The sequence below is a fragment of the Pongo abelii genome, chromosome 10 (genome assembly GCF_028885655.2).
Source record: "Pongo abelii isolate AG06213 chromosome 10, NHGRI_mPonAbe1-v2.0_pri, whole genome shotgun sequence".
NCBI lineage: Eukaryota > Metazoa > Chordata > Mammalia > Primates > Hominidae > Pongo > Pongo abelii.
The window spans coordinates 62054884-62069296 of NC_071995.2; the positions used below are offsets into that span (position 1 = coordinate 62054884).

A 14413-nucleotide genomic window follows, 5' to 3' on the forward strand; every position below is an offset into this window, starting at 1 on the left:
AGCAATTAGTAAATGTAAACACAAAAACTTATTTAAAAATATGAAAACCGAAGACATTTTTTGAGAACTTTCTTAGTGCAAACATTTTCCTTTTCATAACTTTGTATTCTTTGCTTTTCTTTTTAATACTAAATTCAGCAGAGATGTAAACTAATGATCTCTTTTTATCACTTACATTTAAAAATATGTTGCTTTCAGATTAGTGTTCCATGAATTGTTCGTACAGTTTACTTCCCCTAAAACACTTATATCTTAAAGAAAAATCCTTTCACATATTCAGTAAGTTATGATGTAATTACATTGCTGTTCCTGAGCCAACTAGTCCACACTAAAATGCATTTTTATTCTTAAGACTCTTCTTTAAGAAATTAACAAAATTTATGCTCCTAAAACAAATTAACTAATTAGAGAAACTTAATACAGTCTCCAGAAGTAATTGAGCCATTAACTGGTTTATACACTGATTAGATTGTCTTAAAACCTAAAATAAGACAATTCCTTAAGAAGTATAATACCCATTCTAGGAATAGTAAAGCGTTTAAATTGCTGAACTGCATTATTCCTAATCCTTCCCCCACTGCTTAATTGGAAAGGTTAATGGATTCTGAATTGTTCTAATATATTAAGACAACCGTTTCTTGCATTTCAAAATAAAATTCCTCACGAATTAATACCTGATGTCAGCTAACCATTTTTGAGCCCGATGGTTTTGTTTTTTTGGCTTTTTTTTTTAAAAAAAGATCTAATTCCTGAAAAAGCAGAGTCTTAAAAATACATGAAAAATAATTCTGTAGTCAGTAACCTTCTTTAACTTCATGGAGTACATGGCATTGGTACATATTTAACTGTGACCTCAGCAGCCCTTCATCTCATTTGTCATCCTATACATGTTTTAAAACATTACCACAGTTTACATTTGTTCAGTAGAAAGCAGTGACTGTTTTACAAGATGTGGGGAGAGAAGGCCCAAAAATGTTCCTTTCTAAAAAAACAAATCTGCGATATACAGTTGTGCCATTTTTTTCTTATTCCTTAAAATATGACAATGTATTAATGAAAAATCTGTAGGTTCTGATGCAAACTAAGTAAATACATGTTTTAATTATCTCTGTAACAATTCTTATATTATGCATCTATAGATATGGAAGCTGTTTTATAACTTGTCATCTAGGTGATGTACTCTCAGGGATGTCATAGAGAGAATCCTGAGGTGGCTGAAAGGTTGTCTTTCATGATGAATATAGCGAATCAAACTGAAGATGCTATGATTATAATACACAGAGTTCTTTTTAAGTCTGTTAAAGATTGATCACTTGTATAAATAAGCTTTTAAAAATGAGTTATTCACATATTCATTTTGGTATGTAAGTCTTAATATGAGAAAAGAGATGAATTAGGTTTTGACATCTCTAGGCACAGCAGAGTAAGTTGAAACAGAATTGCCTTAAATGTATTTAACTTGGTTTGCTCCAGAACTGCAAAAATCCCTCTTTAATTACTGTTAAACTCTAAGCCTTATTATTATGATGGGTTTATACCTCTCCCTTGAGGTTAACTGGTTTCCATCCCTTTACCCAGGACTCAGGACAGGTTATTCCCCTCATTGTGGAAAGCTGTATTCGGTTCATCAATCTCTATGGTAAGCCATAAACTACAGAATTCTTATTTTTTAAAAAATCACTAGAAGTGTTTCAGTAAATTTACTTCCTGGGAAAAGAGGGACCTAGACAATGTGATGGGGGTTTTATCCTGTTTCCCTTCTTTTCTCTTTAGGTCTTCAGCATCAGGGGATTTTCCGAGTGTCTGGTTCCCAGGTGGAAGTCAATGATATTAAAAATTCATTTGAGAGAGGTAATTGCACGTCTATCCCTATAAGCAAACCATGTTGAAAAGTCATCATGTTCTGTAAACTGAAGTGGCACCCTTATTCTGTATATCTTCAAAACCTTTCTTTGTATGTACTGCATTAGGGGTGCAGCGGTAAGAATCCATTAAGAATAGCTGAGAAATGGGACCAAAACTATAAGCCCTTGTTATTAAAATTAGAAAAGCATATGAGCTCTGCATCCTGGTTGAGGACTGACATTGATAATTGGTGCCAGGTGTAGCAAATGTGGGGCTGAAAGGGTTCTAGAAGAGTGGCCAGGGCAGCCCTGGGCCTAGACAGCAGGTGAGGGAGGCAGCTCCTCCCAGCTGCCCAGCTGCCCAGCTGCTCCCTTTGTCAGGAGCTCTTCCCTTTTTCTTCTCACTGTCCACAGACTCCTTCCCTGTGACCCTAGGGGGTGCCTTATGCTTGTTCATAATTGGCTGTCAAATAAATTCTACTAAACTGGGTCATATACCATATACATTATCTTTTTTCAATGTCAATACTTTTTTTCCCTTAATTTTTTATTTTTAACTATTATGGGTACCTCATAGTATTATGTATTAATAGGGTATATATGATGTTTTAACACAGGCATACAATGTGTAATGATCAAATCAGGGTAACTGGGATATCCACCACCTGAAGCACATATCATTTCCTTATGTTAGAAACATTCCAGTTAGCACATTATAATTAGCAAAGCTGCACACTTTCATGTCAGGCAGACCTAGAATCATATCAGACTCTCAGCCACTAATCAATCATGTGATATGGGTCAAGTTGCTCAATTCCTATTTGGCCTCGATTTCCTCACCTGCAAAACTGTAAAAATGGATGGCTAGAGTAGAGCAGCCACATGTGCCAAGTCTCATGCATTGGCCATCTTCAGGATGAGCTGAAATATAGTAAAGTATCAGGTTCTGTGCTAGCCACCACAGGCAAAATACATGATCATTTTTCCTTGGAAATTTTCCCAGTATTTGTTATTTGTTTGTGATCTGCTTGGGTGAGGCTTTCTCACAGTGGGCAAAAATAATAGTAATTATTATATTCTGATAAATTCATGTTCAGTGATTTCTTGCCCTAGGAACAGAGAAAAGAGAACAACAGATCCCTAAAAATAAATTGCCCTAAGAAGCAAAAAAATACGTTAAAATGCAATGCACACTTTTTGTGAACTTTAGAAGAGAAGCATAAAACTGTAAATAAAAAATAGAATTTGATTTAAGGTTGTATTTTATGTTGAACTTCTTAAGGATTTTATCTCTAGAGGAACAATAACCAGACTAGTTGCCTAATAATTTAATTTAATTCTCAGAGAGAAACACTAACCAGACTAGTTGCCTAATATTTTAAAGTTGTTTACCATAAAAAAAAATATTTTATATTTGTGATATATTTTTTAAATTCCCACTTTTTAGACAAACTCCTTGGTAACGTGAAAGGTACATTTTCAAGTTCTTCTATCTGATTTTAGAGTCTCCCTCTGCTCAAGACAGCTTTCAGATGTGCTGTGAACACCACCATGCCACTTTGGGACATACCTACTTATTTAATTGTAGGTATTGTGTTCACAATTCAGTAGGAATTGTGTTCACAATTCAGTGGCGCCTATGACATTTCTGATAAATTTTACTGACCCATATAGCACAGTCAGACAGACCTATGGTGTGTCTTTTTCCCAGGAGGGTAAGAAACACAGGATGTAGTGTTTGAATTCATGTCAAACTAAGATTACAGATTTCAGCTTAAAAAAAGTGGGGGTTGGGTAAAATTATAAATTCCACAATATTTTATTTTAAGATTTGAGTAACTTGTAAGGGATTATTTAGTAGCGTAAGATTTTAAAAGCTTTATTTTAGTCAGCTATTTTTCGGTTAATCATGGGGTGGGATATCTAAACCAATTATTTTAATTTTAGTACCATATAATCTTTCATAAAGCATAATTAAAAGATACATGTATATATAGCAATGTGTATGTTCATAGAAATATATTTTTGTTCAGAGAAAAAAAAAGAAGCACTGTTAATGTAACGAGTTTTTTTGTTTTTTTTTTTTAGGTGAAAATCCTTTGGCTGATGACCAGAGTAACCATGATATTAACTCAGTTGCTGGCGTTCTGAAGCTCTATTTCCGTGGGCTGGAAAACCCCCTCTTTCCTAAGGAAAGATTTAACGATCTGATTTCTTGTATCAGTAAGTGGACATTTTTTTCGTCTTTTCCCACCAGAATTATTTCACTAACCAACTTCCTGGAAAAGGCAGTGGCCCCCCTCCATACACCCCCACCCCCACCATTACCCCATTACCACCATATTTCTGAGACCATTTGTTTTCTTTCTGGATCCAGTGCGAGTCATCCTCCCAGCTGTGGCCTCGCCCTCAGCTGAGTGGGCTTTCCTCCTGAGCATCCTCTGGCTCCAGAAAGCCAGGAGCTTCCCACTCATGGCTGGAATTGAGCAGAAAGCCAGGTGCCAGCCGCCTAAGGGAAAGGAGGAAGTTGTAAGCTGGGAAATGTGACCTTTTCTTGGCTTTTGGTTCTTGGTTGTTCTCAACCAGTTTTAGGAGTGGGGTAATTTATCCATCTTTGAATGTTATTTCAAGAAATGGGTAAAATAAGATCAAAGATCCTTATTACAGTGCAGGAACACCAGGTGGTAATTATCTGTCAGTGGGCAACCCAAGCTAATAGGCAGAGTTGCTCTGGGATTGTCTATGACATATTATGAAACCGATAATCACTGGCAAAGTAAAGCATTGCTGTTTACTTCAGTGGGGGCTTTTTGACACTATACAAAGGAAGGTGAAAATAATGATACCATGAATTAATTATTAGCCACAATCAAGATCCATGCATCTAAAAATACAGTGTCCCTTTTAAGTCCGAGTTCCCAGCAAGAGTCTAGAGCTGACTTCAATCACTTAGGCTTCATAAGGATCAACTTTTTACTCTTAATAAAGAAATCTCCCTACAGTCCCTCCACCCCTCACCCCCCACCTGAATCAACAAGTCCTATTGATCTGGCCTCAAAAAAAACATCTCACTACTCATCCCTGCTTCCCCATCACCATCACCTTGGTTTCTCACTGGGGATAGTTAGAGTCTCTTAAATGGACTCTACTTCTAGATTTTGCCTTCTTTTCCCAACCCCTAACCCTGCATTCTCCACACTGCAGCTAGAGTTTAAAAAAAAAAAAAAAAAAAAACTGGGTTGCTTGCTTTCTCCCTTTTTTAAAACCTATTTCAATATAAAAGCAAACTCCCCAAGGTGGGCTGATTGCTTGGTCTCCATTAGTTTGAGACCAGCCTGGACAACATGGCAAAACCCCATCTCTACTAAAAATAAAAAATTAGCCAGGCATGGTGGCATGCACCTGGATTCCCAGCTTCTTGGGAGGCTGAAGCAGGAGGATCACTTGAGTCTGGCAGGCAGAGGTTGCAGTGAGCCGAGATCATGCCACTGCATGCACTCCAGCCTCGGTGACAGAGCAAGACTCTGTCTCAAAAAAAAAAAAAAAAAAAAGCTAACTCCATGGCATGGCCAATTCATATAATTGAATTCGTCGTCTCTCTAATCTCTCCTACTGCTGCACAGCCCTCTCCTGCTACCCTACCATATTTACTGTATATTTCAGCAGTAGCAGACTGCACACATGCTGGGCCATTTCCCACCTCCATCCACTTGCCTATGCTGTTTCCTCAGCTGTCTATGATAACCATTCAACATCTGCTGTGAAGGCTTTGCCAAATTGGCATTCCTCCCACAACTCTGTCCTTCCCACCACTTTCTCCTCTCCCATTATTCTATTGGGTACGTATGTCCAGAATTTTTCTGATCTCCCCACATTATAATTTTTTTAACCCCTCTGTCTCCTACTACTAGAGAAGGAGTTTAGGCAGTAGGTTAAGAATGGAGGCTCTGGATTCAAAGAGCCTAGTTCAGATCCTAGCTCTGTCATATACTCATCAGCTGTGTGACCTTAGGCAGGTTTCTTCAGCTCTCTGCATCTCAGTTTCCTCACCTATGAAATAGGGGGACCACTAATCCTTACATCATAGGGTTGTGAGAATTTAGTGAGTTAATATGTGTAAAATGCCAAGAAGAGTGCCCGGCATAGAATATGCTCAATGAAGTGCCCACAGTTAGCTCCACAGGTCTGTGGAGTAGTTTTGCAGCCCTAACATTTGGCCAGTCCCAAAGGTTAGGAATTAGTTAATTCCTGGAGCATGTTAAGTTAAATAGAATTTATAGATGAAATGAATTGAAAAGTCAAGATTCCACCACGAGTTCTTTGTCTGGCATTGGTGCCTAGAGTCTTGGCTCCAGTTGGGTATGAATTTCCTGGTCATAATCCTCCCCAGTCTGATGTCCCATTGGAATTTAGAAGTACAGCTGCACGTCCATTCCACGGCCCTTGCGTAGCCTGAGTCATCACAACGAACCTCTGACCCAGCTGGAAAGAAATGAAAAGGCGGTGTCTCACTTCTGGAATTCTCCTTTGGCCATGTCCAAAGATTTCCCTCACATCCTAGCCAAAAAGCTTAAGTCTGGAAAAATAACAAGTGCTGTACAATGCTTAGTGGTTTTCTAGGTCCATACATCATGTCAGCTGTACCATGTACATGTACCAGTTGGATAAAGGCTGTTGGGCCACATTGTCAGTTACCATTATAGAATCATTTCACACTTTTCTTGGATGAAAAATATCATTTCATAGTGGTTTTCAATAACTGACGCCATAGAGTCAGAAAGATCTAGGTTCAAATCCTAGCTTTCCCACTTTCCAACTTTGTATAAACTTGGGCAAAGATTAATACTTAATCTTATTAAATAGCTGTTTCTTCACCTACTTTATAGAGTCTATGTGAAGAATAAATGAGATAGTCTATGTAAAGGGTTTAACATCATGCCTGGCACATAGTAACGCTCAGTAAGTGTTACAAGCTGTCATCATTACTACTATTACAATTACTTTGACTATAAACTGTGGTCACATATGCCAATACCTGGGTTAGCCACTTATCAATCTGTCTGTTGTGCTAAATATGCGTTTCTTTGGCATAATTAACTCACGTGAGTTTAGAAATATTTGCATTATCCTCAAGTTACATTGTTTCCAGCATGATTTTTCCCAGCACATTAAATACTTTGTAGCAATCAGTGTCAAGCTTTCTCACAATTAGAGTCATATTTAGCGAATATGTAAACTACAAGGAAAAAATCTATGGAGATATCTCATGTAAGTGGTGCCTACAGTGCTCAAGTGCAAGTGAAGAAGCTACAATGACATTCCCTCCTGTATTAAAACAGTGGATTAATCAAAATCAATGGATTCATAATCCCTGGATTTTAATAGGATTGTTAATGTTTTCATTAGTGCTGTAGTTCCAAAGTTTCATAAATGTTGAGTAGTCGGCGCCAATCCTATTTTTCCCATAAGTCTTGTTTCTTTTAGTGCACAGTTTTACAGAATGGCAGGTTTTCCAAAAACATACATATTGACACTAACAGCCTCTTTATATAACAACCCCTTTTCCTCCAACATTTAACCTCTTAAGAAAGAGAGGATTCTTGGATGTTATTATCTCTAAGCAAGCATTTTTTTCTTACCAATGTGACCATAATGCATTTTTCCTGGATTTTCCTGCATTTTTCCTGATTTTCAATAAATCCTTTGAGTAGCATAATACATCTTTTATCATTGTATCCCCTTATCAATATTGCAGACTTTTGACGATTTGAACCAAGTTGATTAATTGTCTACAATGTATAAAACTTTCTAGGGATTCAGAGACTTGATTCTTGCATTTAAGAGGCTCAAAATGTAGCAGGAAAGGTAAGATATTTACAAATAAATGCAGGCTAAGTTAATATATGATAGAAACAAAGATTTTGAAATTTTAGAGGAAGGAGAGATCTGAGTGATAGGTTGTTTTTACCCTTGTCATCTTGTAGCATTGCTGTAATTGGGTTTGATTTTCCCTGTTAAAGTAATTTCACATGACAGTTATTTTGTATAGAAAAATCTTCCCTTTTCATCTTTTCTAAGAGTTTGCATAAGTCTCTGGAGCACCCCCTACTTTTCGCTTCCATATTTTTGGATTGTTTGGGGAAAGGGGTGTGTGTGTGTGTGTGTGTGTGTGTGTGTGTGTGATGAGTAGTTATCCAGCCATGTTTATGCTTTATGACCCTGAGTGACCACGTTCTTTGGAAGCTTACAAATATATGTAGTCAAAGGAAATTTATCTTAGCATTCTTTTTTTAAAAATATGCACTATATGTTCCCCAATTTATTGTACATTTCTTTTTAAAGATTACTTATTTGGATGAAGACATAGTAAAACCAAATGCAACATAAATTTGAAGTGGCAAACTTGGTAGTTTCTCAGTTTCTCACCCAAGAGTTATTTTGTTTTTGTTTTGTTTTAACCATCCACTCTGTGAGTGGTTTTGTCAATGCTCCAGGTCATACCCACAAAGTCTGGGCAGCTTGTAGAATATCCCTGCATCATGGGTCTGAGATTTCCTAGGGCATAAGTTCAAGTGACTTGCCCTAGAAAAGCCACTCAAGTAGTTCATGTTTTTTTTCTGACTGTCTTAAGGCTGTGAGCCCAGATGAAACATTTTCATTTCATTTTGCATTAGGTGTTATTATTTAGGTGACTACTTGGATACGAGGAAACGGTTTCTTAAGGTTGAATTTTTTTTCCTATCACAAAACCAACATGTAGTCATTGTAGAGTACCTGAAAAATGCACAAAAGCACATAGAACAAAATATCATCTACCAAAATTCCATAATTCCACTACCCAAAGAGAACCACTGACATGTACACATTTTGTGTACAACAAACAACAACAAATACTATGTTTCATGTTAATATACAACATAACCACAATACCATTATCATACCCTTAAAACCAACAATAATTCCTTAAATCATCAAATGAGTAGTCAATGCTTTAATTATTTATTAGGTTGGTGCAAAAGTTATTGCGGCTTTTGCCATTACTTTCAGTGGCAAAAACCATGATTACTTTTGCACCAACCTAATGTGATGCAATTAACATGTTATCACTGTAGAAAAATTATGAACTAAGAACAAATCGTAATTTCTCTACACAGAGATAGTGATAACATTTTTAGTATCTTTCCAGAGTTTGTCTACAGTACCTATGTACTTTGTGAAACAGCTTTATTGAGATATAATTCTCATGCTCTACAATTCATCCATTAAAGAGCACAGGCCAGTGGTTTTTAGTGTAGTCACAGAGTTATGCAACCATCACCACAATCAATTATAGTACATTTTTATTACCCCCAAAAGAAACCCCAGTTAGCAAACATGGGCAATTACTCCCCATTTACTCATAACCACCACCACCCCCGGCCCTAGGCAATCACTAATCTTTCTGTCTCTATAGATTTGCCTGTTCTGGCTGTTTCATACAAATAGAATTATACAGTATGTTGTCCTTTGTGATTGGGTTTCACTTAGCATAATGTTTTCAAGGATCATCCATGTTACAGTAGGTATCAGTACCTCATTCTTTTTGATTGCCAAATAATAATCCATTTTGTGGGTACACCACTCCTATGTACTTTTCATAAAAATTATATCGTACCAAGTGACCGCTAATGGATAAGAGGTTTGTTTTTGAAGTGATGAAAATGTTCTAAAATGATTGAGGTGATCCTGCACAACTCTGAGTGTACTAAAAATCATTGGTAAACTGTAAATGGGTAAATTATATGGTATATTAATTATATCTCAATAAAGCTGTTGTAAAAAAAATTGTTTTTGAGACAGGCTCTCACTCTGTTGTCCAGGCTGGATTGCAGTGGCATGATCACAGCTCACTGCAACCTCCCAGGCTAAAGCGATCCTCCCCCCTCAGCCTCCCAAGTAGCTGGGACCACAGGCATGCACCACCACACCCAGCTAATTTTTGTATTTTTTTGGTAGAGACAGGGTTTCACCACATTGCCCAGGCTGGTCTTGAACTCCTGGACTCAAGCAATACACCTGCCTCGCCCTCCCAAAGTGCTGAAACTAAGGTGTGAGCCACTGTGCCCGGCCAAGCTGTTGTAAAAAATTATGCCATGCCGTCCTGGCTCTTCATAAACCATTTTTTTAAAACTCAATAATATTATTTTCAAAATATAGCTTTTAGTGACCCTATAATGATTTCTATTTTATGTAACAAATCCCCTAGTTTAGACATTTAGATTGTTTCCAGTGATTTTGCAATTATGCCAAAATACTATGATGAGCTTCTTAGTACCTAAATTTATTTGCCTTTTCTGATTATTTCATGAAAAAAGCTTTTGAACTCTTTTTCTGATGCTCTAATATATGTTTTTGCTATAAAAATTTCTTTCAGCTTTATTGACATACATGGTGGTTTTCTCTCTGAATTCTAAATTTCTGTTTGATGCCTTATAATAATGTTCTTAACTTTTCCTTTATCCTTAAAAATATTTAATAGGCTGAGTATCTGAACTGAGTAGGTAAAGCTCTCTAGGCTAAGACTCAGTTTCTTTACTAACCTCAATATGATAATTCAGCAGAATAGGAAACATCTATGTATGTATTTCTATAGTGCTGTTATTTAGGAGAGAAATCAATGGTTTAATTCACAGAAGTCAGTCTATTAAACAATTATATGCAAAGGTTTGATTAACACCTTGACATTGTTAGTGTGAACCTAAAAATGTCCTGAAACTGGTACATTCATCTTGAATGCCAGCTGTTAGGCTATGGAACTCAGAAGTATGTGTGTACCCACTGTTAAATAAACAGTTTCTAAATGTGGCTGCCGAGGAATTTCCTTCCCTGTCTTCATACTTAAGGAGAAATTTGCATCTTGTGATTTATTATTTGTTTTCTGGCAAACCAATACTTCCGCAAATAGTCCATAGAAGAACCAGTATTTTCAGAGTGATGACCATTTGAACTTTTTGCCATTTGCTGAAGTAACTTGTGTTTTATGGTACATTTTTCACATGCGTTTACATGGAGCTATCTAACCCGCCTGCTGGGAAGTTGGGACGCTAACATGAGAATCTTGCGCTGCTGGGAAAAAAACATGTATTAGCCCAGGGAGCTTTGAGCATGTGATCAAGGTTGGACGAATGCCACTTTTACCTAATTACATGAGACCTTGAATTGTGGAAAACATAGCCCAGCTTACAAGAAATCCAAGTGAAATAACGATTTTCCTCACTGACAACTTTTCTGAGGGGAAGAAAAGACCCATCTTTCCCTCCAGCATGAAATTGTGAAATTTGCCACACTCAGAGCCAGCTAGGAACGTACATTCATCAGGGTGTCAGCAGCAACCATAAATTTTGCCTGCTAACTGGACTCAGGACAGTAAATGAGTCATTTGCACCAGAGCGAAGCTCTTGTAGGATGCACATTGCGTGCCTGTTGAGCAGACAGCCAGGTAGAATTGGGAGTCCTGCTCGCAGCCATCAACGGTTGGAGGCCTTCGAGACGAATAGATTTGCTACTACTTCAGGAATGCCAGCAGTTCTGTTTTGCTTTGATTTGTGTTGACTGTAGTTATAAAGAATGTACATCTGCCTCATATAACTTTATCTAGTTTTTTTGGTGTCACTTATGTCCCCATTGCTTTTCCCCTGAAGTCTTTCATTTGCATCCCATGGGCCCCCTCATTCTTTTATTGTGGTAAAAATATATATCTATATAATATAAAATTTACCATGTTAACGATTTTTAAGTGTACAGTTCGGTGGCATTAAGTATATTCACAATTATCACCACTATCCATTTCTAGAACTTTTTCATCTTCTCAAACAGAAACTCAGTACTCATCAAACAATAACTCCCCATCCTCCTGCACCTCCGCCCCAGGCCCTGGCTTTATCTCTTCTGCTTTCTGTCTCTACGCGTTTGCCTATTCCAGGTACTTAACATAAGTGGAATCATATAATATTTGTTCTTTTGGTGACTGGCTTCAGTTAGCATAGTGTCAAGACTCGTGCATGTTGTAGCATGTGTCAGAAATGTTTTTCTTTTTAAGGCTGAATAATACTCCATTGTGTGTGCATACCACATTTTGTTTATCTACTCATCTGTCAATGAACATTTAGGTTGTCTCTACCTTTTGGTTATTATGAACAATGCTACTCTGAAACTGGTGTATAAATATTTGTTCCCTCAATTCTTATTAAATAAAATTTTAAAACTGCCTTTAAGAGGTAGAGGGACTAAGTTTAGAACCGAGAGATAGAAACAAGAAGATCTTGAATTAAGATTAAACTTCTTGAGGCCGGGGATGGTGGCTCATACCTGTAATCCCAGCACTTTGGGAGGCCGAGGCAGGCAGATCACTTGAGGCCAGGAGTTCGAGACCAACCTGGACAACATGGCAAAATCCCCTCTCTACTAAAAATACAAAAATTAGTCAGGCATGGTGGTGGGTGCTCCTAATCCCAGCTACCTGGGAGCCTGAGGCATCAGAATCACTTGAACCCGGGAGGCAGAGGTTGCAGTGAGCCGACATCGCCCCACTGCACTCCAGCCTGGATGATAGAGTAAGACACTGTCTCAAGAACAACAACAACAACAAAACCTCTTGGAATTAACGCCTATGTCCTGTAGTTATAGAGAATGTAGCCTCCAGAGTGACTTGCCATCTATGGGATTTGACAAATATTAAAGATGAATAATATAGTAAGAATGGTTCTTTTTACATCCTTTCCTTTCCTTTTGTTTTTAACTCTAGGACTTCAAAACTAGCGTTAAGCTACAAAAATCCTGTCCCTGATAGTTGACCTTAACTTTATGATTATTAATTTTTTTAGAGATGATGTATTCCTCTGTTGCCCAGACTAGAGTGTGGTGGTGTGATCATAGCTCACTGGAGCTTCGAACTCCTGGGCTCAAGCAATTCTCTTATCTTAGCCTCGACTTTAACTTTAAAATGAGGATTTGCTGGGAGAATGAGGAAACTTCACTTTTGAAACACCCAAGATTCTCATTAAACAGCGGGAGAAGTTTTATTGTCTTAAGAATAAATCATAATATGTATAATTTCGCTTTTGAAGAGTTTTTTCTTTTTCATTTTTAGAGATAGACTTTCTAGATACAGGTATGCTAAATCATCTTTGTCTTCTTTAAAGCAGCAACAACATTACACTTTTTATAAAATCAGCTATTTTAGCTGATAAGCATTCAACCAGTTAATTTCTGATACGAGATAATAATGCAGCTGTGTTGAAATAGTATTTAAAGGTACAAAATTCCCATTAAATTCTCAATGACTTGCAAATTACTTCATTTTTAGGCATTTCATCTTCCCTCTCTGTACAATGTAGTTTTGCACATATCACATGAAGTTGTCATGGGGATAAACAGCTTACTCTGGGACATGTCTTGATCCTACTAGGACCGAACTGGGTGGAAATGTTGATAACTTAATTATTGAGTTATTGTGGCCTGAGAGAATTTATACACCTGTTGAATAACTTCTTTTTTAAGCATCTTATTCCCTCTTCTCAGGGAAAAATAAATCAAGACCATTGCCTGGGAAGTATGTTAACAAAGTGCTTGTATGCAATAGACGTAACCCTAATCTGCCTTGTTCATAGCGTTATATTTTCTCCATTTTGAAATATTTTACAAATAAAAAAGGCAAAATGTAATATATTCAATTCAGTATTACTAAGATCATACTATTATAAATTATAGATTTATATTGAAAGAATAAAAATGAAAGAATGAGAATGTTAATTGCATGATAATGTTTTACTTACATTCTGGTTCAGGAGTTTCTGAAATTGCATTTGCTAAAAGATGACAGAGCTATGGTTCCAACTTTGGCATACTTAAAGGTGGGAATGGAAGTGGTTTTTTCTCAGGAATCCTGATAAATTATTGCTTGTTTTGTCAGCTCATTCTTGGTTAATCAAGAATATTCCTAATAGATTTTTCGCACCTTTTCAGCTATGCAGAAGGGAAAATAGAATGCCCAGTTTGATAATAAGTGGAAAACAGCTGGGATCAGCACTCAAGATTCCAGGGAAATGAGCTTGGCAAGGGTAATTAAGACAGTGGTTCTCAACCCTGGCTGCATGAAAGAATCTCAGGCATCAGCATTTTTAATCTCCCCAAGTGAATCCAAGTCAAGGTTGAGAACCACTGATACAAGAGGAATCGGAAAGGGAAACTGAGTTAGGAGAGTATTTTGATAGTCTAAGTTAGAAATAATCAAGACTTCAATTAGAAAATTAGCGGTGAGATATCTAGAAGTAGAAACTACAGGACTTCTTTCCCATTCAAGGTAGAAAAATGAAGCAAAGATATCATCTTAGAAGTGATGTTTGTAACCTTGCAACTGGAGGAGGTTGCCATTGAGGAGACCAGGTAGAAATCTTTGAGAGTTATCCACATTTATAGGTGGAAGAAGGTTTGAAAAACAACAATAATAATGAGAATGAGTTGACTATGGTGTCAGAGGCTATGGACTGAGAATTTTCAAGTATTTTCATGAATATCTCAAGCAATTAAGA

General features: G+C 37.1%; 1 protein-coding gene across 2 annotated transcripts in view; it reads left to right on the plus strand.

Annotated features, from left to right (window-relative positions):
• The window catches only part of SRGAP1 (SLIT-ROBO Rho GTPase activating protein 1), a 318022-nt gene that overhangs the window by 269059 nt on the left and 34550 nt on the right, over positions 1–14413 (plus strand). For both annotated transcript variants that reach the window (XM_009247985.3, XM_024256709.2), the window contains exons 13-15: positions 1579–1639; positions 1774–1851; positions 3933–4067. In XM_009247985.3, coding sequence (XP_009246260.2) covers positions 1579–1639; positions 1774–1851; positions 3933–4067 — 274 coding nt within the window. The remainder of the gene's footprint in view (positions 1–1578; positions 1640–1773; positions 1852–3932; positions 4068–14413) is intronic.